The sequence below is a fragment of the Odocoileus virginianus genome, chromosome 1, assembly GCF_023699985.2.
Source record: "Odocoileus virginianus isolate 20LAN1187 ecotype Illinois chromosome 1, Ovbor_1.2, whole genome shotgun sequence".
In the NCBI taxonomy this organism is placed as follows: Eukaryota; Metazoa; Chordata; class Mammalia; order Artiodactyla; family Cervidae; genus Odocoileus; species Odocoileus virginianus.
Window position 1 is genome coordinate 70,789,956 of NC_069674.1, and position 24,505 is coordinate 70,814,460.

The window sequence follows — 24,505 nt, forward strand, 5'->3', positions numbered from 1 at the left end:
AACATTTTCCATGGGTCTTTTCACATGTACTGAACACATTTTAAAAATCCTGTTATGGAAAACTATCCCTGAGACAGCATAACATAAATGTGTAAAATCTTAAGCACCCCTGTATAATATACCAAAGGAAACAGGAGGTTTTGTTTTTTTTATTTATTTTTTCCCAATTATTTTTATTAGTTGGAGGCTAATTACTTTACAATATTTTAGTGGTTTTTGCCATACTTTGACATGAATCAGCCATGGATTTACACGTGTTCCCCATCCTGAACCCCCCTCCCACGAGGTTTTGTGTCTTAGCTTAAAAATACTGTTTTCTTGGAATCCTAGAATGTAGTCATTTTTCCTCTTTAAGATCCATCATATATAGTCATCATGGAAGCTCATTAATTCAAGGTGCCAGGTATAAGGGCTGAGCAGATGAATAATAAAACAGGGTCCTTTTTCTATAGGATATTCTATCATAGTACAAACTATGCTTCCTTCAAAACACCACAGCTTTTAATTATCTTGTTCATTTTTTACATTTTCTGTCTCCTCTACCTAGACTGTAAGCGGCAAGCAGGCAAGCACCACATCAGGCTGCACTCACTGGTATATCCTAGCACTCAACTGGGCATCAGACGCATGGTGGGGCCTCCATGAATACTAGTGTCCCTGGATACTGAGATACACTGAGCATTAACAGGTCAAGTATAAAAGGTGTGATAAGTACCCCAAATGAACAGACACAAAAATTACCATCTACTACTACTAGGGAGACCTTTCCAAAACAGTTTTCAGAAGTAAAATATGGTCTTTACAGAAAATTGAGGTGATTCATATAGGCAAAGAGAACCAAAACAGAAGGAAAAACTGCCTCTAATATTGCTCCTCAGGGAGAATTCCTGTTAATAGTTTGGGATAAATCCTTTCCTTCTGGATCTGTCTGTCCAAACTGATATATTTGTATAAACAGCACAAATATGCAGGTACTTACTTGGGCATCAAGAAGTCGATCTGTCATGGCTGGATTTTCAGACAAATTCAAAAGAAGTTTCAAAACTTGAACCTGAAACAAGAAAAATATCAGATTATTTCAGACAACCAAGTGTGGATTTTCTCTACCTGACGTGCTGTCTCCCAACCATGTCCATATTTTAAAGTCCTGCCTGTTCATCAAGGTCTGATTCAAATTCTCTCCATTCCACGAAGTCTTCTCCATTCATTTTACTTAAAAAGCTTAGTTTTTCAATTATACTGATAGGGAGAAAATAGTGAATGTCTTCACTTCCGACCACTGGCCCACACAAATACTTAACACAGGGTAACTAACATGTTATATAAATAATTTTTATTATGATTACTGTTATGTAAAATGTGATCTTTGGAACAAAAAAACCATCTCTCAAACTTCAGTTTATTTCTACTTAAGTATGAAAATGTAGAGAAAGTTTGGTTATGAAGACTTACAATAAGGTGCTTTTTATTAGCTTTCTGTGATTCCTGGTACATATTGTTATGTGAAAAATTTTACAGTCTTTTAAACAGACAGTGATATAATCAGCAAAAACATGTTAACAACTTAACACTGGACTAGCTAAACTACCTGCATTCTTTTTTTGGCATTTCATTTTTAATTGGAGGATAACTGCTTTACAGTATTGGTTTCTGCCATACATCAACATGAATCAGCCGTAGGCATACACATGGCTTCTCCGTCTTGAACCTCCCACCCCACCCCACCCCCTCTAGGTTGTCACAGAGCACTGGGTTTGAGCTCTCTGCATCAGACAGCCATCTAGTTTATATATGATAATGTCTATGTTTCAGTGCTACTCTCTATTCATCCCACTCTCTCATTTCCAGTGTCCACATGTCTGTTCTCTATTTCTGCATCTTCATTGTTCCCCTGCACATAGGTTCATCAGTACCATCTTTCTAGATTCCATATGCATGTGTTAATATATGATACTTTTCTCTTTCTGACTTCCTTCACTCTGTATAATAGGCTGTAGGTTCACCCACCTCATTAGAATGGACTCAAATGTGTTTATGGCTAATATTCCATTGTACATATGTACCACAGCTGCTTTATCCATCTGTTGATGGACATCTAGGTTGCTTCCATGTTGAAGCTATTGTAAATAATGCTGCATTTCAGTTACGGTTTCCACAGGGTATATCCCCAATAGTGGGATTGTTGGATTATATGGTGGTTTTATTCCTAGTTTTCTTTTTTTTAATTTTAGGATAATTGCTTTTCAGAATTTTATTGTTTTCTGTCAAACATCAACATGAATCAGTCATAGGTGTACATATACATCCCTAGTTTTTTTAAGGATCAGAACTTTCCCTAATCTTGCCCTATGGAACCTTTGCTGGGAAAGAGGATATGCTGCCACCGTGTGGACACTTCCCATAATTACAACTGGAAAAACCAGGGCTGAGGGGAACTGTATTTTGCAAGGCCTGCAGAGCTATTAATGAAACCTGCCCTGGAGAAATGTGCTGTGGCAAGCAATCAAAAGAAAATTCCAAATAGGCTCAAATTTCAAGCCACTTCAGGAGTTAAGTTTTACTCACAACATTCTTTTAAGAAATGAAACACATAAGAGGATACTCACCATCCCTCATTAGTAGAGAAATGCAAATTGTCACTACAATGAAGGATCACCTTGCACCAGTCAGAGTGGCCATCATTAAAAACAACAACTGCCAGGGAGGGCGGGGTGAAAAGGAACCCTCCTAGCCTGTTGCTTAGACAGTAACCTAGTGACGGCCACGAGGGAGCACACTATGGAGGTTTCTTAACAAATTAAGTAGAGCTACATCTGATCTGGAATCCCACTCCTGGATATATGTCTGAAAGAAACTGTTGAGACAAAATTCATGCAGAACCAGCCCAAAGGGTATTTGAGGAGAAAACCAGATTTTGAAAAGTCTCATGCAGCCAAGTATGTCCTGGACAAGAATTATCCACATCCAACAAATGGAAGCAAACAAAATGTTTATCAAAAGGGGAATGGATAAGGAAGTGACACATGTACACAATACAATGTGATGCAGCCAAGAAAAAGAATGAATTATTGTGATTTTCAGGAACACAGGTAAAACTAGGGGGTAATTAAAGTGAAGAAAGTAAAAATCAGAAAAGTACAAATATCAAATACCACTTAAAAGTGGAGTCTAAAAATACATATAGATTACTTGAGAAAGTATAAGCAGACGTGAGTTAAAAAACATACTGAATGAGAAGGGGTGAGGGATAAATTATACTGTTTAGATATAACAGACGTAATCACTCTGTATGAAATGGATAATCAGCAAAGACCTAGGAAAGGAGTTCAACACTTTGCAATAAGCTACGTGGGAAGAAAATTCGACTGTGAATCAATATGTATATATGCAAAACTGAAAATACATTTTGTATATCAGTGTTCGTACAGTAAGAAATAAAAGTGAGTTTAATTAAAAATAACAAGGATGGAGACAAGCTTTCAGTCTGTGTTGTCCTACTTTTCACTTTAAAATTAAACACTGAATCAGGACTTTCACTGAGGCTCAGGTTGCTTTAAAGAACCACAGTTGGGCTGAGGAGAGCCTGCCATTTTGTGGCCGCCGCTTAGATCAACAATATTAACAGAGTTAAGTGATATTTAATCTGTACAAGGCCTGCAGGGCTCTAAACTATACCTATTCTCAAGAAATGCCCTGGGGTAAATCAACAATAGAGAACTGGAAACAGGGCAGACTTTAAAGGAGCCACTTTCAAGAGGTAAACTTTATTTATACTTCATAAAATATAAGCACATCGAGAGATACAGAACATCACTCATTATTAACATATACACACTGATGCATGTTGACCAGATAAAAAGGAGCTACTGAATAGCATAGTGGACAGTACTGAACACTAATAATCTATGGGCAAAGAACCCGAAAAAGAAGATTCAGGTCTATGTACAACTGAATCAAGGTCCTGTACACCTAAAACAAACACAACACTGAAAATCAACTTTGCACCAGTGAAGAAGAAAAATTAAATGGGGGGAAAAGGTGCCATGAAGAAATGCTATTACCCTGTGGCTCTTTCCTCTAAGGGAAATTGTAAAAACCTGTGCTGATGGGCAATTAATATTCACAAGGGGCAGTCAAGAAAAACACCTGGCCTCAAGGTATATCCTGGGGTATGACATCAGAAAAGGTTTCAAACAGGGCAGATGCTCAGGAACCCAATTTCAAGAGCTGTTTCACTCACCTTGTTTACAAAAAGAAAAGATGTCAATATTGCTAAATATTAGAGAAATGCAAATCAAAACTACAAAGAGATTTCCTCACACCATTCACAATGGTCATTGTCCAAAAGAAAATGCTGGAAATGGTGTGGAAAAATGGAAACCTCCCTGCACCCGTGGTGAGAAGGTAAATTAGTAACAGCCACAATGGAGAACAATGTGCAGGTTGATTAATAAATGAAAAGGGGGATGAAATTAGAATAGTCACTAACATACAGAAAAATAAACTCCAAACATACTAAAGACCTCAACAAAAGGATGAATGCTATAGAGCTCATTTCAGAAAGTTCTTTTTTGATCCACTTCTTAGAATCAGGAAAAATAAAAATAAACTAATGGGACCTAATTCCACTTGAAAGCTTTGGCACAGCAGAGGAAACCATAAATACAACAAAAAGACAACCCTTAGAATGTAACTAACATTTGCAAACAAAGACACCCATGAGGAGTTTATCTCCAAAACAGCTTATGCATCTCAGTATCAGAGAAACAACCCAATCAAATAGGGGCACAAGATTTAGAAGAACATTTCTCCAAAGACACAGAGATGGCCATTAAGCACATGAAAAGACGTTCAGCATTTCTAAGTTATTACAGAACTGCAAATCAAAAGTACAATGTGATATCACGCAGTTCAGAATGGTCATCATCAAAAAAATCTACAACAATAAATGCCGGAGAGGGTGTGGAGAAAAGGGAACCCTACTACACTGTCGGTGTGACTGAAAGTTGTCAGGGAGTGTTTGACGGGAGGATGCCTACGTGCTGTCTCTCATGAGTCCTTTGTCCCTCTTCAAGTGGAACAGCACGCTGCTCCCAGGGACTGAGGTCATCGTGTGAGGCAGGCTTGGGTCTCCTTTAGTAAACATTCTCTTTTTGACAAAATTGCTTAGTCTTGCTCTACCTTCATGAGATATGGATTGTCTCCTGACCTTGTGACTAGGATTACCCCTTGTTCCCTTGGTAACGGTTACTGTATGTTTGGTTTTCTGATCCCTATCTTTCCCGAAAGAAGTTTCTTGTGCTACAGCCTATATATATGCATAGAAAAATCATTAAAGCACCTTTGCTTCATCAGAGCTTAGGTCCCCGGGTCTTTTTTGTCTCTCTCTTCTCTCTCTCTTTTTCTGGCTGAGTCTCTGGAGCGTGGAGACCCGTTGTGCTCACTTTTCTGCCCAGGCTTCTGAGAACCCCTCGAGAGGGCGCCTGGTGCCTTCATGAGCAATGCAAGTCCTGTGTCAAGGACTTTATTGGTCCTCTGCGTAAACCAAGGGATATCAGCCTCTTTCTCTCTTTCACTTTCTTATCGTCGACTCCGTACCACCAGGTTCCGGTCCATTAAAGGACCCCAACAGAAAGTCAGTAAATCCATGGAGAACAGGACAAAGATTCATTAAAAACTAAATGGAGAAGTATCATAGGACCCAGCAATCCCATTCCTGGACACAGATCCAGAGAAAACTATAATTTTATTTTTAAATAAAAAGTTTTATTAGAGAAAAATAGAACCACCATGTACACAGGGAAAAGAGCACAAAAATTCAACTGATACAGAATTGAAAGTCGCAACTACCCTATGTTGTTTGCAATTACTTTTCAATTTCTTAAATAGCTTCCCTCAATTTTTAAAATAGCCTTGCCAATTTTTTTCAGCTGAAATAGCATCAAGTTTTCAAAAAATTAAGAGCCTCAGTGAAGGGACCAGCTTTTAAGATAACAAAGGTGACACCAAGAGTCTCCTAATAGGACCAATTCTACTGAAAAATTCCTGAAGCACATAACTACTGAGTCTGGTAGAACAGTAGCTCAGAGACCATCAGGGATTAGTTAGAACACTGACTCAGACGGTCCAGTATGCAGAGAGGGCAAAAAAAAAGCTGCATTTCCCTGTCAGATGAGTTCACGTAAGAAAACCAAGGAGGTGCTAAGAAAATAAAGGCAATGGCTGCTCAAAATAATTAGAGGGCATTCTAAATACCACATATTATTAGACAACAGTGTGTAAAGTGATGCAACTAGAAAACAGGCAACTTAAAAAAAATATGGTCACAGGTCTTTGAGAACTCAAGAAAACAATCAATAGCAAACACAAGAGCTGAAAGTCTCAGCTGAGGGGTGAAAGTGAAAGTGAAGTCACTCAGTCATATCTGACTCTGCGACCCCGTGGACTGTAGCCCACCAGGCTCCTCCATTCATGGGATTCTCCAGGCAAGAATACTGGAGTGGGTTGCTATTTCCTTCTCCAGAAAACTATAATTTTAACACAGATGCATCATACATCATGCATACAAACACAGATGCATCATACATCATGACCAAGTGGGCTTTATCCCAGGGGTGCAAGGATTCTTCACTATTCACAAATCAATCAATGTGATACACTACATTAACAAATTGAAAGATTAAAAACCATATGATTATTTCAATAGATGCAGAGAAAGCCTTTGACAAAATTCAACATCCATTTATGATAAAAAACCCTCCAGAAAGCAGGCATAGAAGGAACATACCTCAGCATCATAAAAGCCATATATGATAAACCCACAGCAAACATCCTCAATGGTGAAAAATCAAAAGCATTTCCCCTAAATCAGGCATAAGACAAGGGTGCCCATCTCACTACTATTATTTAACATAGTTTTGGAAGTTTCAGCCACAGCAATCAGAGAAGAAAAATAAAAGGAATACAGATTTGAAAAGAAGTAAAACTCACTGTTTGCAGATGACATGATCCTCTATATAGAAAACCCTAAAGACACCACCAGAAAATTACTAGAAATCAATGAATATAGTAAAGTGGCAAAATATAATAGTAACACACAGAGATCCCTTGCATTCCTATACACTAACAATGATAAAACAGAAAGAGAAATTAAGGAAACAATACCATTCACCATTGCAACAAAAAGAATAAAATACTTAGGAGTATCTACCTAAAGAAACAAAAGATCTATATAGAGAAAACTATAAACACTGATGAAAGAAATCAAAGAGGACACAAATAGATGGAGAAATATACCGTGTTCATGGATCAGAAGAATCAATATAGTGTGAGTATACTACCCAAAGCAATCTATAGATTCAGTGCAATCCCTATCAAGCTACCAATGGTAGTTTTCACAGAACTAGAACAAATAAGTTCACAATTTGTATGGAAATACAAAAAACCTCGAATAGTCAAAGCAATCTTGAGAAAAAAGAATGGAACTGGAGGAATCAACCTGCCTGACTTCAGACTATACTACAAAGCCCACAGACATCAAGACAGTATGGTATTGGCACAAAGACAGAAATCTAGATCAATGGAACAAAACAGAAAGCCCAGAGATAAATCCACGCATTATGGACACCTTATCTTTGACAAAGAGGGCAAGAATATACAATGGAGAAAAGACAATCTCTTTAACAAGTGGTGCTGGGGAAACTGGTCAACCACTTGTAAAAGAATGCAACTAGAACACTTTCTAACACCAGACACAAAAATAAACTCAAAATGGATTGAAGATCTAAATGTAAGTATAAAAATCCTAGAGGAAAACATAGGCAAAACACTCTCTGACATAAATCACAGCAGGATCCTCTGTGACCCACCTCCCAGAGTAATGGAAATAAAAGCAAAAATAAATGGGACCTAATTAAACTTAAAAGCTTTTGCACAATGAAGGAAATTATAAGGTGAAAAGACAGCCTTCAGAATGGGAGAAAATAATAGCAAACAAAGCAATTGACAAAGAGTTAATCTCAAAAAAATATACAAGCAGCTCCTGCAGCTCAATACCAGAATAAACGACTCAATCAAAAATGGGCCAAAGAACTAAACAGACATTTCTCCAGAAAAGACATACAGATGGCTAACAAACACATGAAAAGATGCTCAACATCACTCATTATCAGAGAAATGCTAATCAAAACCACAATGAGGTACCATCTCATGCCAGTCAGAATGGCTGCTATCAAAAAGTCTACAAACGATAAATGCTGGAGAGGGTGAGGAGAAAAAGGAACCCTTTTACACTGTTGGTGGGAATGCAAACTAGTACAGCCACTATAGAGAACAGTGTGGAGATTTCTTTAAAAAATGGAAATAGAACTGCCATACGACCCAGCAATTTCACTGCTGGGCATACACACCAAGGAAACCAGAACTGAAAGACGTGTACCCCAATGTTCATTGCAGCACTGTTTACAATAGCCAGGACATGGAAGCAACCTAAATGTCCATCGGCAGACGAATGGCTAAGAAAGCTGTGGTACATATACATTATGGAATATTACTCGGCTATTAAAAAGAATGCATCTGAATCAGTTCTAATGAGGTCGATGAAACTGGAGCCTGATATACAGAGTGAGGTAAGTCAGAAAGAAAAACACCAATATAGTATATTAATGCATATATATGGAATTTAGAAAGATGGTAACAATGACCCTATATGTGAGACAGCATAAGAGACACAGGTGTAAAGAACAGACTTTTGGATTCTGTGGGAGAAGGCGAGGGTGGGGTAATTTGAGAGAATAGCATTGAAACATACATATTACCATATGTGAAACAGATCCAAGTTTGATGCATGAAACAGGGAACTCAAAGCCGGGTTTGAGTTGCACTGGGACAAGTGTGAGGGGTGGGATGGGGAGGGAGGTGGGCGGGGGGTTCAGGATGGGGACATATGTACACCCATGGCTGTTTCATGTCAGTGTATGGCAAAACCCACTACAATACTGTAAAGTAATTAGCCTCCAATTAAAATAAATAAATAAATTTAAAAAGAAAAAAGACAGATGCACCCCAACATTCATGGCAGCACTATGTACAATAGTCAAGACGTGGAAGCAGCCTAAGTGGATGAGGACAAGATGAATGGGTGTATAAGATGGGATACATACACACATCACCAAGAAGGAAGGAAGGACAATTACATTTAACACTAAGTGAAATAAGTGAGTCAAGGAAAGACAAGTATCATATGACACCACTTAGAGACTGATTCTAAAAATGGATACCAAGGAACTTTTTACCAAACAGAAAAGGCCTCACAGACATAGGAAAGCACCTTATGGTTACCAAAAGGCAAAGACAGTGGGCAGTAAGAAATGAGCAGGTGGAGATGAACATACTCTTTATAATAAAAAAATCACCCACTGTAGGACGAGGGCTCCTACTGGTCAACGCTATATAATAAACTATACGGGAAGAAAACCTGAAAAAGGATATGTACATGTCTATGCATATGTGAATCATGGTGCTGTACACCTAAAAAAAAAAAAAAAACCTTACAACATTGTAAGTCATCCATATACCAATACAAGATACAAATTACAAAAAGAAAATGCCAACTCTAGGCATGCCCCTGAGGCCTCAGTGACTGGGGCTGCTGTCACATCCCTGAAGCCTGGGCAGGCTTGGCTCCCAAGGATGGACTGACATGGGGCTGATGGGTCTGGGGAGGATGTGCCAGCCAATGAGCCCTGCCCATGGACCTGGTGTGCGTGTGTCTCTCTGCATGGGCCCACAACCTCCACATCCAGGTGGGTCCTCTGGCAGCAAAACTATGGCTGCTGCACCCAAAGCATGGTGGAGCCTCTGGGCTGGAAGAGCTCTGAAAAGTCCCCTGGGCTCCCACCTCCAGCCTCCATCCTTAGGGTCACCCCACCTATGGGTGAAAGCACCCTCTGCAGAGTGGTGTTGCCAGAATTGGGATTTGTCCAGGGGACAAAGGGTAAGGAGGGCTTCCCTGGTGGCTCAAGACGGTAGAGAATCTGCCGGCAATGCAGGAGACTCAGGTTCAATGCCTGAGTCAGGAAGATCCCTTTCAGAAAGGAATGGCTACCCACTCCAGTATTCTTGCCTGGAGAATTCTATGGACAGAGGAGCCTGGCAGGCTACAGTCCATGGGGTCGCAAAAAGTTGGACATGACTAAGCAAACTAACAATAAGGAGTAAGGAGAGAAGAAGGTATGAGATACAAGCCTTAAATGTGTCTTCTGGCACATTCCACTCTTAACTTAAAATCCAGGAACAGGACCTTCCCCTAAGGCTCTGGTTTCCCCAGTTTCCCCAACCAGAGTTGGGCATGAAGACATGCTGCTACCTTGTGGCCATTTCCCTTAACAACAACTTTGAAAACACTCTTGATGGGCACTTAATATTCACAATGCCTGCTGGGCCGTAAGTAAAAAAATCTTCCCTCAAGAAATGCTGGAAGGGAGGTAACCGGGAAAATATTAATAACATGGCAGATGTTCTTCAAAAAGCCAATTTGAATAAGCAAGTTTAACTCACTTTTTAAAGAAATCACATGAAAAGATGTCAGCATCACTAAATATGAGAGAAATGCAAACCAAAACTTCAACGAGGTTTGAGGTATTCACTCGCACTGGTCAGATCAACCATAAGCAGAAACTCCACAAACAATAAATGCTGGAGAGGGTGCAGAGAAAAGGGAACCCTCCTAGACTGACTGGGAATGGAAGTTGGGAACAGCCACTGTGGAGGACAGTATACAGTTTCCTTAGCAAGGAAAATGAGAATGAAATTAGAATATTCCCTAACCCTATACACAAAAATAAACTCCAGATAGATTAAAGGAGAGATACTATGAAACTTTTGAGGAAAAAAGCAGAACATGCTTTGACATAAAATGCAGCAAGTTCCTTTTTGATCCACCTTTTAGAATCATGAAAAATAAAACACAAATAAACAAATGGGACCTAATAAACATTAAAAGCATTTGCACAGCAAAGGAAACCATCAGTGAAAGAATAAGACAACCCACAGAATGGGGAAAAAAATTCTTGCAAATGAAGATACGCACAGGGAATTAATCTCCCAACACATACTAGCCACTTACAGCAAAATATCAAAAAACAAACTACCCAATAAAAAATTGGCCAAAGATCTAAATGCACATTCCTCCAGTTACAGAGAAGGCTCCATAAAGCACATGAAAAGATGCTCAGCATCACTAGTTCTTGCTGCTGCTAAGTCACTTCAGTCATGTCCGACTCTGTGCAACCCCACAGACAGCAGCCCACCAGGCTCCCCTGTCCCTGGGATTCTCCAGGCAAGAACACTGGCGTGGGTTGCCATTTCCTTCTCCAATGCATGAAAGTGAAAAGTGAAAGTGAAGTTGCTCAGTCGTGTCCAACTCTTAGCGACCCCATGGACCGCAGCCTACCAGGCTCCTCCATCCATGGGATTTTCCAGGCAAGAGTACTGGAGTGGGTCACTAGTACTTACAGAAAGGCAAATCAAATGTACAATGAAGTTATCACCTCACATCAATCAGAATGGCCATCTCAAAAAACCTACAGCAATAAATTCTGCAGAGGGTGTGGAGAAGGGAATGCTTCTACACTATGGGTGGGAATATAAATTGGTACAGCCACTAGAGAGAACAGTACGGAGGTTCTTAAAGACTAAACACAGAAGTACCAAGTGGGACTTCCCTGGTGGTCCAGTGGTCAGACTCTGCGCTGCCAATGCAGAAGGCCCACGTTTCTTCCCTGAGCTTCTTCCCCCATATGCTGCAACTAACGATCCCACATGCCACAGCTGAGGCTCCGCACAGCCAAATGAGTTAAGAGAATATAAGAGAAGAAGTACCAAGTGACCCAGCAATCCCACACATGCAGACCCAGAGAAATCGAAATTTTTAAGACCCCTGAACCCCAAAGAACGTGGCAGCACTAGGTTCAACAGCCAAGACAGGGAAGCAACCTACGTGTAGAAGAACAAATGAATAGGTACAGAAGATGGGGAACATATACACAAGGCAATATTACTCAGACATGAAGAAGAATGAAACAACGCCATTTCCAGTTACAGGAAAGAAATTAGAGATGATCATACTAAGTGAAGTAAGTGAGACAGGGAAAGACAAGTATCATAGGTTATCACTTCTGGTGGAATCTAAAAAATGGATACAAATAAACTTCTTTACAAAAGAGAAACAGCCTCACAGATTTAGAAAAGAGACTTAGGGTTACCAAAAAGGAAAGGTGTGAGGGTCAGTCCGTAATTAGCTGGTTCAGATCAATATATACACCTTAAAACAGGTACTCACGGGCTCTTACCAGTCACAAATCTGACAGGGCTATAAATGACACCTGCCCTCAAGAAATGGCCTGAGACAATCATCGAAAACACAAGCTAGAATCAAGGTTGCAGGGAGAAGTATCAACAACCTCAGATATGCAGATGATACCACTTTAGTGGTAGAAAGTGAAGAGGAACTAAAGAGCCTCATGACGAAGGTGAAAGAGGAGAGTAAAAAAGCTGGCTTAAAATTCAACATTCAAAAAACAAAGATCATGTCATCTCATTTCATCACTTCATGGCAAATAGATGAGGAAAATGTGGAAACCGTGACAGACTATTTTCTTGGGCTTCAAAATTGACGCGGACAGTGACTGTAGCCACAAAATTAAAAGACACCTGCTCTTTGGAAGAACAGCTATAACAAACTTAGTGTAAAAAAGAAGAGATATAACTTTGCCAACAAAGGTCCATATAGTAAAGGCTATGGTTTTTCCAATAGTCATGTATGGATGTTGAGAGTTGGACCATAAAGAAAGCTGAGCGCTGAAGAAACGATGCTTTCAAACTGTGGTGCTGGAGAAGACTGTTGAGAGTCCCTTGGACAGCAAAGAGATCAAACCAGTCAATCCTAAAGGAAACCAACCCTGAATATTCATTGTAAGGACTGGTGCTGAAGCTGAAGTTCCAATACTGTGGTTACCTGATGTGAAGAACTGACTCACTGGAAAAGACCCTGATGCTGGGAAAGACTGAGGGCAAAAGGAGAAGGAAGGAGAAGGGGGTGACAGAAGATGAGATGGTTGGATGGCATCACTGACTCAATGGACATGAGTTTGAGCAAACTCCAGGAGATAGTGAAGAACAGGGAAGCCTGGCGTGCTGCAGTTCATGGGGTCACAAAGAGTCGGACGCGACTTAGCAACTGAACAATAACAACAAATCATTGGAAAAGAATTCAAAAGGAAGGTCAACTTTCAAGAATCCAGTTTTAAGAGGTAAATTGTACTCACAAGGTGTGCAAAAATAAAAGCAAGTGGAAAGATACTCCACATCAATAATTACTGAATCAATGCCAATCAAACCTACAATGAGGTATCACCTCACACTGGTCACAGTGGCCATCATCAAAAAAGTCTACAAAGAATAAATACTGCAAAGAATGTACAGAAGAGGGAATCCTCCTACAATCTTGGTGGGGATGTAAAGGGTGAAGCCACTATGGAAAACAGTATAGAGATTCCTTGAAACACTAAACACAAAGAAAATCATTCAAAATGACATATGCACCCCAATTTTCAGGGAAGCACTATTTATTATAGAACCCACAAAAATGTCCACTGACAGAAAAAGGAAGACTAAGTGGTACATCTACACACTAGAATACTACTCAGTCACGACACAGAATGAAATAATGATACAGGCAGCAGCGTGGATGGACTGAGAAATCATCATACTAGGTGAGGTAAGTCAGAGAGAAAAAGATAAATATTGTAGGATATCATGTGCAGATGGAATCTATACATTCACACCAATGAACTAATTTACAAATCAGCAGCAGATTCATACACTGAGAAAACCAAACTATGCTTATCAAAAGAAAGTTAGAAGGGAGGGATAAATTAAGAGTTTAGGAGCAAAGTGTTAATATACACAGTAATATATATATCAAGTTGATAAGGAAAAAGTACCTACTGCATAGAACAGGGAACTCTACTGAACAAACTGTAATAACCTGTATGAGGGAAAAGAAAAAAACAAAAAACATTTATCTTTTTCTCAATACCTGACCCTTCCAGAATCTGCCTTCTCCAGCTGGCTCCCCCGTGCACATGAGAGTTTACTGTAAACACATTCCCTTTGATCCCAGGCCCCTGTCCTATGAACTCTGACACCAGATTGTTGACTATAAGTAGAGAAATTCAATTCACAGTGACAACAAGCTATTACTAGGAAACAGAATGGCCATCATGAAAAAGTCTAGAAAAAGAAACTGTTGACCAAATGTGAAAATGGGATTTGAACAACCAAATTCCGTGTTGTTCCTGGGATTGTCAATTGGTAAGACCCACTATGGAGAACAGGATGGAGGTTCCAAAAGAAACTAAAAACACAGCTACCACACAATCTGAAAGTTTCACTCCTAGATCAGTACCCAGAGAACACCATCCCTGGGATAGACACACTGTGACATTCATTGCAGTACTATTTACAGTAGTCTGGAGATGCAAGTAACTGAAATGCCCATGGACAGATGGATAGAGATGAGGTACATATATGGAAAAGAATTCTACTGAGCCAGAAAACAGGATGCAGTAATGCCATTTATAGCAACAGAAATGCAGATGATCACATGAAGTGATGTAACTCATAGAAAGACAAACACTCTATGATGTGATTGATAGGTAGAAACTAAAAATGCAAAGAAATGAAGTATGTTTCCCGAGTGAAACACACAGATTTTGGAAACAAACAAACTTATTCTAACCAAAAAGGAAAGGTGGAAGCCAGGGATGCACTGGAGGATGGGACTGAAACATACACACAACAGATACGGAGCAGATAACTGACAAGGACCTACTGTACAGCCTAGGAACCTAGACACAACACAGTAATAACCTACATGAAAAAAGTACTTGACAATGAATACAGGTGTGTCTACATATAATTCAATGTACAGTTAAACACAACAGCATACATGCACTATAGTCCACTACTGCCTAAAAATTAATTTGACAAAAGTGGAATGCCTAGGACACTCCCTTCTCAAGCTTTGGGGTCCTGGGCTGGATCACATTCCTGGAGCCTGAGCAGCCTTGATTCCCAAGTCTAGACTATCATGGGGCTGAGGGAGCTGTGAACAATGCGCCAGCAAATAGCCCCTCTGGGACCTGCAGTGCCTGCTCCACTGCAGACTGGATGATAATGTCTGGAACTGGGTAGGACAGCTAAACCAAGGCAAGCGCACTTCAAGGATGGTGGGATGGTGGACCCTGGAGTCCCAAAGACCTGAGAGGGAATCACCTGGTATTCAGGTCTCCTGGTGTCAGGGCTCCCACCTCTGGCCTCCTTCCTTAGAGTTGCCCCAAAGTCAGATGGACCACAGCACCCTTGGCAGAGCTTTCGCAGGGTTTGGAATTTCTCCACTGGGGTGAATGACAGGGGTAAGAAGTCATGGGACACCTGGCCTTGGTTCTTTGTTCTGCACACGGGGCTCTCATTTATAAGCCAGGAGGACTTTCACCAAGGCTCTGCTCACTCCGGTAAGCAGAGTGAATATAAGAAATAACAACTTAAAGTGGTCCATTTTCAAGGATAGCTAGCTCTGAGTGATAGCTTGCTGATTTAACAGCCCCAAGGCTTACAAAGCAGGAAAATCTAGGTAAACAAAGAGAGAGCAGAATGCTTAGGGTTTTCAAGCGGGCTCATTTTATTGGTGAATTCAAAATATAAGAACAAGTGCACAGGAAAGGGGAAAACAAGATTTTAAAGGAAGGCCAGCCCATAAAAAGGAAAGGGATGAACCCAGGAGACATTCGGGAAGATTGTTCACTCTGCAGTACTCAGCCAATGAGGAACTGGGGGAGGGACTTGCATGCTAGAATATAAAAATGCTTGTTGTAACTGCCAGGGGTGTGCCTGCCTACTAGACTCCTGATCTTGCAAGGCTGTCATTAAAGCCTGGCTTTCTGGTGCACCTCCTGTCTCCAAGTCCATTCTCTGGGTTTGGGCAGTCAGTTCAGTTGCTCAGTCGTGTCTCTTTGTGACCCCATGCACTGCAGCACACCAGGCTTCCCTGTCCATCACCAACTCCCGGAGCTTATTCAAACTCATATCCAGTAAGTCAGTGATGCCATCCAACCATCTCATTCTCTGTCATCCCCTTTTCCTCCTGCCTGCACTCTTTCCCAGCATCAGGGTCTTTTCCAATGAGTCAGTTCTTCGCATCAGGTGGCCAAAGTATTGAAGTTTCAGCTTCAGCATCAGCCCTTCCAATGAATACTCAGGACTGATTTCATTTAGGATGGAATGGTTGGATCTCCTTGAAGTCCAAGGGACTCTCAAGAGTCTTCTCCAACACCACAGTTCAAAAGCATCAATTCTCCAGTGCTCAGCTTTCCTTATAGTCCAACTCTCACATCCATAAATGACTGCTGGAAAAACCATAGCTTTGACTACATGGACCTTTGTTGGCAAAGTAATGTCTTTGCTTTTTAATATGCTGTTTAGGTTGGTCTTTTGAAAAGACCCTGATGCTGGGAAAGATTGAGGGCGAGAGGAGAAGGGGACGACAGAGGATGAGATGGTTGAATGGCATCACTGACTCAACGGGCATGAGTTTGGGTAAACTCCAGGAGTTAGTGATGGACAGGGAAGCCTGGAGTGCTACAGTTCATGGGGTTGCAAAGAGTTGGACACGACTGAGCGACTGAAATGAACTGAACTAGGTTGGTCATAACTTTTCTGCCAAGGAACAAGCATCTTAATTTCATGGCTGTAGTCACCATCTGCAGTGATTTTGGAGCTCAAAAAAATAAAGTCAGCTACTGTTTCCATTGTTTCCCCATCTATTTGCCATGAAGTGATGGGACCAGTGCCATTTTCTTAGTTTTCTGAATGCTGAGTTTTAAGCCAAACTTTTCACTCTCCTCTTTCACTTTCATCAAGAAGCTCTTTAGTTCTTCTTTGCTTTCTGCCATAAGGATGGTGTCATCTGCATATCTGAGGTTATTGATATTTCTCCTGGCAATCTTGACTCAGTCTGTGTTTCATCCAATCCAGCATTTCTCATGATGTACTCAGCATATAAGTTAAATAAGCAGGGTTACAATATACAGCCTTGATGTACTCCTTTCCCAATTTGGAACCAGTCTGTTGTTCCATGGCCAGTTTTAACTGTGGCTTCTTGACCTGCATACAGGTTTCTCAGGAGGCAGGTCAGGTGGTCTGGTATTCCCATCTCTTGAAGAATTTTCCACAGCTGGTTGTGATCCACACAGTCAAAGGCTTTGGCATAGTGAATAAAGCAGAAGTAGATGTTTTTCTGGAACTCTCTCGCTTTTTCGATGATCCAATGGATGTTGGCAATTCGATCTCTGATTCCTCTGCCTTTTCTAAATCCAGCTTGAACATCTGGAAGTTCACGGTTCATGTATTGCTGAAGCCCGGCTTGGGGAATTTTGAGCATTACTTTGCTAGAGTGTGAGATGAGTGAAATCGTGCGGTAGTTTGAGCATTCTTTGGCATTGCCTTTCTTTGGGATTGGAATGAAAACTGACCTTTTCCAGTCCTGTGGCCACTGCTGAGTTTTCCATATTTTGTGGGAATGAGTGAATTTAACTCAGATGACCATATCTACTACTGTGGGCAGGAATCCCTCAGAAGAAATGGAGTAGCCCTCACTGTCAACAAAAGAGTCTGAAATGCAGTACTTGGATGCAATCTCAAAAATGACAGAATGATCTCTGTTTGTTTCCAAGGCAAACCATTCAATATCACAGTGATCCAAGTCTATGCCCTGACCAGTGATGCTGAAGAAGCTGAAGTTGAACGGTTCTATTAAGATCTACAAGACCTTCTAGAACTAACACCCAAAAAAGATGTCCTTTTCATTATAGGGGACTGGAATGCAAAAGGAGGAAGTCAAGAAATACGTGGAGTAACAGACAAATTTGACCTTGGAGTACAGAATGAAGCAGGGCAAAGGCTAACAGAGTTTTGCCAAGAGAATGTACTGATCATTGCAAACACCCTCTTCCAACAACACAAGAGAAGACTACACATGGACATCACCAGGTGGGTTTGGGCCTGTGGGCTTTATTTCCCACAGTGAAGCATGAAGAAATCCTGCTGCCTTGTGGCCACTTCCCGTAACTACAATGGTGGCTCAGACGGAAAAGCATCTGCCTACAATGTGGGAGACCCAGGTTCAATCCCTGGGTCGGGAAGATCTCCTGGAGAAGGAAATGGCAACCCACTCCAGTATTCTTGCCTGGAAAATCCAAGGGACTGAGGATCCTGGTAGGCTACGGTCCATGAGGTCGCGAAGAGTCGGACACGACTGAGCAACTTCGCTTCACTTCACGGGCACTTCACTTTCAAAAGGCCTCTGCAGTTGTAACTGAAACCTGCCCTCAACAGAAGTCCTGGGGTAGGTAATGGAGAGAGAATTCACAAAAGGGCAGACTTTCAGAAGCCAATTTGAAGAAGTAAATCTCATTGACACCAATTTCGAAAAGTGGCACCTGGAAACATGTTAAACGTCAATTACTAGAGGAGAAATTCAATTCACAGCAGCAATGAGTTATTACTAGGGAACAGATAGAATGGCCACCGTGAAAAAGTCTAGAAAAAGAAATTACTGAAAGAAATGTGGAGAAAAGGGAACTCTCCCACGCTGCTGCTGGAACTGCAAATGGGTAAGAGCCACTATGGAGAAGAGGATGGAGGTTCCAAAAGAAGACTAAAAACACAGCTGCCACACCATCTGGAAATCCCACTCCTGGGTCACCTGGAGCAGACAGATGCGATCCACATTCACTGCAGCACTATTTAGAGTAGCCAGGACACACAAGTAATTAACACGTAAATGGACAGATGGATAAAGAAGCTGTGTTACATTCATGGAAGGGAATATTACAGAGACAGAAAACAGGATGCAGTAATGCCATGTGCAGCAGCAGAAATTGACTTGGGAGATGATCATGTGATGTGATGTAACTCACAGAGAGAAAGATGGCTTTGATGACTGATGGCTGGAAACTAAAAGTTGATTGATATGGAGAACATTTTCCTAACAGAAACACACTCACAGATTTAAGAAACTAATTTGTCCTAACCAATGAGGAAAGGTGGAAGCCAAGGATGCATTATGACAGAAACATACCCACTAATAGAAATGAAGTAAGACAATCAACAAGAACCTAGGTATAGCACAGGAATCCAGACAACACAAGAATAACATGAAATAGGTACCCGAAAATGAGGACAGGTATGTCTACACATAATTTAATCAATGTGCTGTACCCTAAACAAACACAAGAGTATAAATGCACTGTACTCCAATATTACCTAAAAATTAATTTTAGAAAAATGGAATGCCTACTCCATTCCCCTCAAGCTTCAAGGTCCCAGGCTGGTTCACATTCCTGGAGCCTGGGCAGACCTGGGTTCCAAGTCTGGACTACCATGGGGCTGATGGAGCTGTGAAGCATGTGCCAGCCAATGTGTCCCTTGGAGTTCTAGTGCCTGTTCCCCTGTGGATCAGATGACAAAGTCCAGAACAAGGCAGGACCTCCCACAGCTAAACCAAGATAAATGTACTCCCAAGGATGGTGGGATGGTGGACGCCTGAGACCCAAAGATCTGTAAAGGAGTCACCTTGAGGCAGGAGGCAGATGGAACTCCCAGGTAAAAGAAATTGGAGATTCATTCTCTATTGATTGAAATTCCAAGACAAGACTAGCAGGGCAATTAAGGGAGGAGGCTGGACCCTGCACAGACCACATATTTCTCATTCCTGAAGTTAGGAAAACTCCTTGACCACACATGTGCAGAAAAGGCTCCTTGGAGGCCCACGGTGAGTCATGTCAAGAGATGTCCTACCCAGACGCCTTTGTGGTGGAATAAATCTTGGCTGAGATGTGAGTGCACATGTGGGAGGATCCTGAGATACACCAAATGTGGACTGTGAACCAGGCGAACCATGACTGGCCAAAGGAAATCTAGAAGAAATGCCCCATAAAAGTAATTCAAACTACAAGGGTATGACTCAGCAATTCAGGGACTCTCCCTCTGAGTCTGCCCGTGTGTCTATCCACATGCTGTTGTTCAGTCGCTCAGTGGTGTCTGACTCTCTGCAAGCCCATGGACTGCAGCATCAGGAGTCCTTATTCTTCACTATCTCCCAGAGTTTGCTCAAACTCCTGCCCTATCGAGTCAATGATGTTATCCAACCCTCTCATCCTCTGTTGCTTCCCTGTCCATCACCAACTCCCAGAGCTTACTCAAACTCATATCCATTGAGTCAGTGACGCCATCCAACCATCTCATCCTCTGTCGCCCCCTTCTCCTCCTGCCCTCAGTCTTTCCAAGCATCAGGGTCTTTTCCAAAGAGTCAGCTCTTGAATCAGGTAGACAAAGTATTGGAGCTTCAGCATCAGTCCTTCCAATGAATATTCAGCATCCATTTCCTTTACGATTGACTGATTTGATCTCCTTGCAGTCCAAGGGACTCTCAAGAATCTTCTCCAGCACCATGGTTCAAAAGCATCAATTCTTCAGCCCTCAGCAGCCTTTATAGTCCAACTCGCACATCCATACATGACTACTGGAAAAACCACAGCTTTGACTATACACACTTTGTTGGCAAAGTGAGGTCTCTGCTTTTTAATGCACTCTCTAGGTGTGTCATAGCTTTTCTTCAAGGGGCAAGCTTTTTTTTTAATTCACTTTTATTTTTATTAGTTGGAGGCTAATTACTTTACAATATTGCAGTGGTTTTTACCATACATTGACATGGATCAGCCATGGATTTACATGTGTTCCCCATCCTGAACCCCCCTCCCACCTCCTTCCCCATCCCATCCCTCTGGGTCATCCCAGCCCCGAGCACTTAGTCTCATGCATCCAACCTGGGCTGGCGATCTGTTTCACACTTGATAGTATACATGTTTCAATGCTATTCTCTCAGATCATCCCACCCATGCCTTCTCCCACAGAGTCCAAAAGTCTGTTCTATACATTTGTGTCTCTTTTTCTATCTTGCATATAGGGTTATCATTACCATCTTTCTAAATTCCATATATATGCGTTAGTATACTGTATTGGTGTTTTTCTTTCTGGCTTACTTCACTCTGTATAATGGGCTCCAGTTTCATCCATCTCATTAGAACTGATTCAAATGTATTCTTTTTAATGGCTGAGTAATATTCCATTGTGTATATGTACCATAGCTTCCTTATCCATTTGTCTGCTGACGGGCATCTAGGTTGCTTCCATGTCCTGGCTATTATAAACAGTGCTGCGATGAACATTGAAGTGCACGTGTCTCTTTCAGTTCTGGTTTCCTTGGTGTGTATGCCCAGAAGTGGGATTGCTGGGTCCATCTTTTAATTTCGTGGCTACAGTCATCGTCTGCAGTGATTTTGGAACCAAGAAAATAAAATCTGTCAGTGTTTCCATCCCCCCACCCCACATCTATTTGACATGAAGTGATGGGACTAGATGCAATGATCTTTGTTTTTTGAATACTGAGTTTTAAGCCACTTCTTCACTCTCATCTTTCACCCTCATCAAGAGGTTCTTTAGTTCTTCTTCACTTTCTGCTATTAGGATGCTGTCATCTGTGTATCTAAGGTTATTAATATTTTCCCCTGCAGTCTTTATTCTAGCTTGTGGTTTGTCCAGCTGGGCATTTCGCATGATGTACTCTGTATTTAAGTTAAACAAACAGGGTGGGTGACAACATACAGCCTTGACATACTCCTGTCCCGATTTTGAACCGGTCCATTGTTCATGTCCAGTTCTAACTATTGCTTCTTGACCTGCATACAGGTTTCTCAGGAGGCAGGTCAGGTGGTCTGGTGTTCCCATCTCTTTGAGAATTTTCCACAGTTTGTGGTGACCCACACAGTCAAAGGCTTTAGTGTAGTTCTGTTTACACTGGGCTCTCAGTTTCAAGCCAGGAGGAGGATTTTCACCAAGAGACATGTGGAAACCCTGCTGCCCTGTGGCCACTTCATGTAACCATAATGTGAAAACAAGTGCCTAAGGGCACTTCAGATCCAAAAGGCCTCTCCCTCTTATGAATGACACCAGCCTTCAAAAAATGACCTGGGGTCTGTAATAGAAGAGAATTCAGTGAGGAAGAGACTTCCAAGAAGCCAATTTGAAGAGATAAATTTCAATCACGCTAATTTTTTTAAAAAAGCGGCACAAAGAATGATACTCATGTCCAACTCTCTGCACCCCATGGACGTAGCCTGCCAGGCGTCTCAGGCCATGGGATTCTCCAGCAAGAATACTGGGGTGGGTTGCTGTGCCCTCCCCCAGGGGATCTTCCCAACCCAGGCATTGGACCCAGGTCTCTTTTACCTTTGGCACTGAAAGGCAGGCCTTTATTTATTTATTTTTAACCACTAGTGCTACCTGGGGAAGTCTTCCAATGGTGATTATTAGTAGAAAAATTCAATTCACAAACATTACGAGCTATTACTAGGAAACACACAAAATAGCCATCAAAAAAAATGTTGAGAAAAAGAAAACTGTAGGCAAAAATTTGGAAAAGAACTGAAAAACTGTTTACAGTAGCCAGGACATGCAAGCAATTAAAATGTCCATGGACACATGGATCAAGAGGCTGTGCTACATATGGAAGAGAATATTACAGAGAGAGAAAACAGGATGCTGTAATACCATCTGCAGAAACAGAAATGGACTTGGAGATGATCATATGTTGCAGCCTGGCAGAGCAGAGACCAGAACCTGCCTCATGACTCAAGGGTGCGACAAATTGCACCCTCATGCTTGTCCTAGTAAGCATGCCAAGTGGACACACTTCGGGTGGGACATGCTCTCTGCTCCACTTCACTGCCCCTGCATCCATTCCCATGGAAACAAAACAAGATGTTCTTGATCAACAGCAGAGTCTTAACTTTACTCTCTCTTTATGGTATGCTGATGAAACTCCCCAGTATAGCTATTTCCTAAAGATCTCATGTGACTTCTGCCAATAAAAGTGTGGGCTGAAAGAAGCCATTTTGTCTTTCTGCCATGGAGGTCAGGAGGGCCCTCTGACTCTCCACTTGCCAAATTATGTGTGTCTGTCTTTTCATTATGCGTTCACCCCCATTTCAGGTCTTTCTCACCCGCTGGGCTGGACGTGGCAGGTGGTGCCGGAACAGGGACCTGACTTCAGGGTTCCCCTGAGGGAAAAAATGGAAAGTGAAGACAGCGAGTGGTAAGTAAGATGCCTGGATCACAACCAGGCCCTTAAACTCTAGGGGTGGAAAGTCCCTTGTTGTCTTACAAAGTCAGGGTAAACAATGGGGAACGATTTGAGTAAAGCTGAGAAACATCATCTCCAGCTTTTGAGGCACCTCCTCCGGACTGCTGGAGCGCAGGTGAGGAGGAGCAATTGACACAATTGCTAAGAGAGGTGGTTAAATATAATTCCTGGTTTCCAGAAGAAGGCACTCTAGATACTGAAAACTGGGATCGAGTAGGAGAAAGTTTGAAAGCAGCACACAGGAGAGGAGACCTGAAACCCGTGACAGTATTTGCAACGCGGGGGCTAGTGCCATCGCTCCTACACGCCCTTTACAGACCGAGAAGTCACACGGGAAGGCAGTGTCTTCAGAGGCGGCGCCTGTTAACTCTTCCGCCCCGCTTCGTCACCTAAGCTCGAGCACAATTTTCCACCACCACTGTCTCCACTGGGTCCAGAAATGTCTTGGGAGGATAAGCTGTTGACTTGGTTTCAGCAGGCCATAGGCTCCGCCCTTTGTATGGGTGCTTTAGACATTGAGGACCGTCTTGCTTTCCCTATTGATTACAGGCCGGACCCCAGTAATCCCATTCAGGTTATTGCAACCCACGAAACTTTTGACATCAAGGTTTTAAAGGAACTAAAACCGAGTGTTAGGTTGAATGGGGCTGATTCCCTGTATACACATGAGCTACTGGAAATTTGTTTGTGTGGGAGATGTTCTCCTTACAATGTTAAAATGGTAGCCAAAGCTGCTTTAAGTGGTCCCCAACATTTACAGTTTTTTTTTGCTTTATACTGAGCTATGCCAAGAGCAAGTCTGTATTAATTTGGCCAGTGGACATAATCTTACTTTTAAAATGCTCACAGGCACAGGCCAAGAGCCCAACTGACTTATGAAGGTGTTCTAGCGGGAGCATACGAAAGGATTGCCAAATGCTGCCGAAGGGCGTGGCAGACAGTATCAGACCCCGACGAGCCTACCGCTTCATTTGTTAAAATATTAGAGACCCGGAGAAGACTTCACTGAATTTGTAGACGAGCTCTCATCTGCTCTCCACTGTCAAATTAATAGTCCTACAGCGGAGGACATTTTGTTAAGACAGTTAGCCTATGAAAATGCCAATGAAGATGGCAAGGCTGCCCTTAACCCTATTCGTCAAAACGGGAACCTTGCTGATTTTGTTCGAGCATGTCAAAATACTG

General features: G+C 41.7%; 1 protein-coding gene across 1 annotated transcript in view; it reads right to left on the minus strand.

Moving 5' to 3' along the window:
- ARMC10 (armadillo repeat containing 10) overlaps positions 1-24,505 on the minus strand; it is an 83,616-nt gene that overhangs the window by 1,452 nt on the left and 57,659 nt on the right. Inside the window, exon 5 of the mRNA XM_020904233.2 lies at positions 980-1,051. Coding sequence (XP_020759892.2) covers positions 980-1,051 — 72 coding nt within the window. The remainder of the gene's footprint in view (positions 1-979; positions 1,052-24,505) is intronic.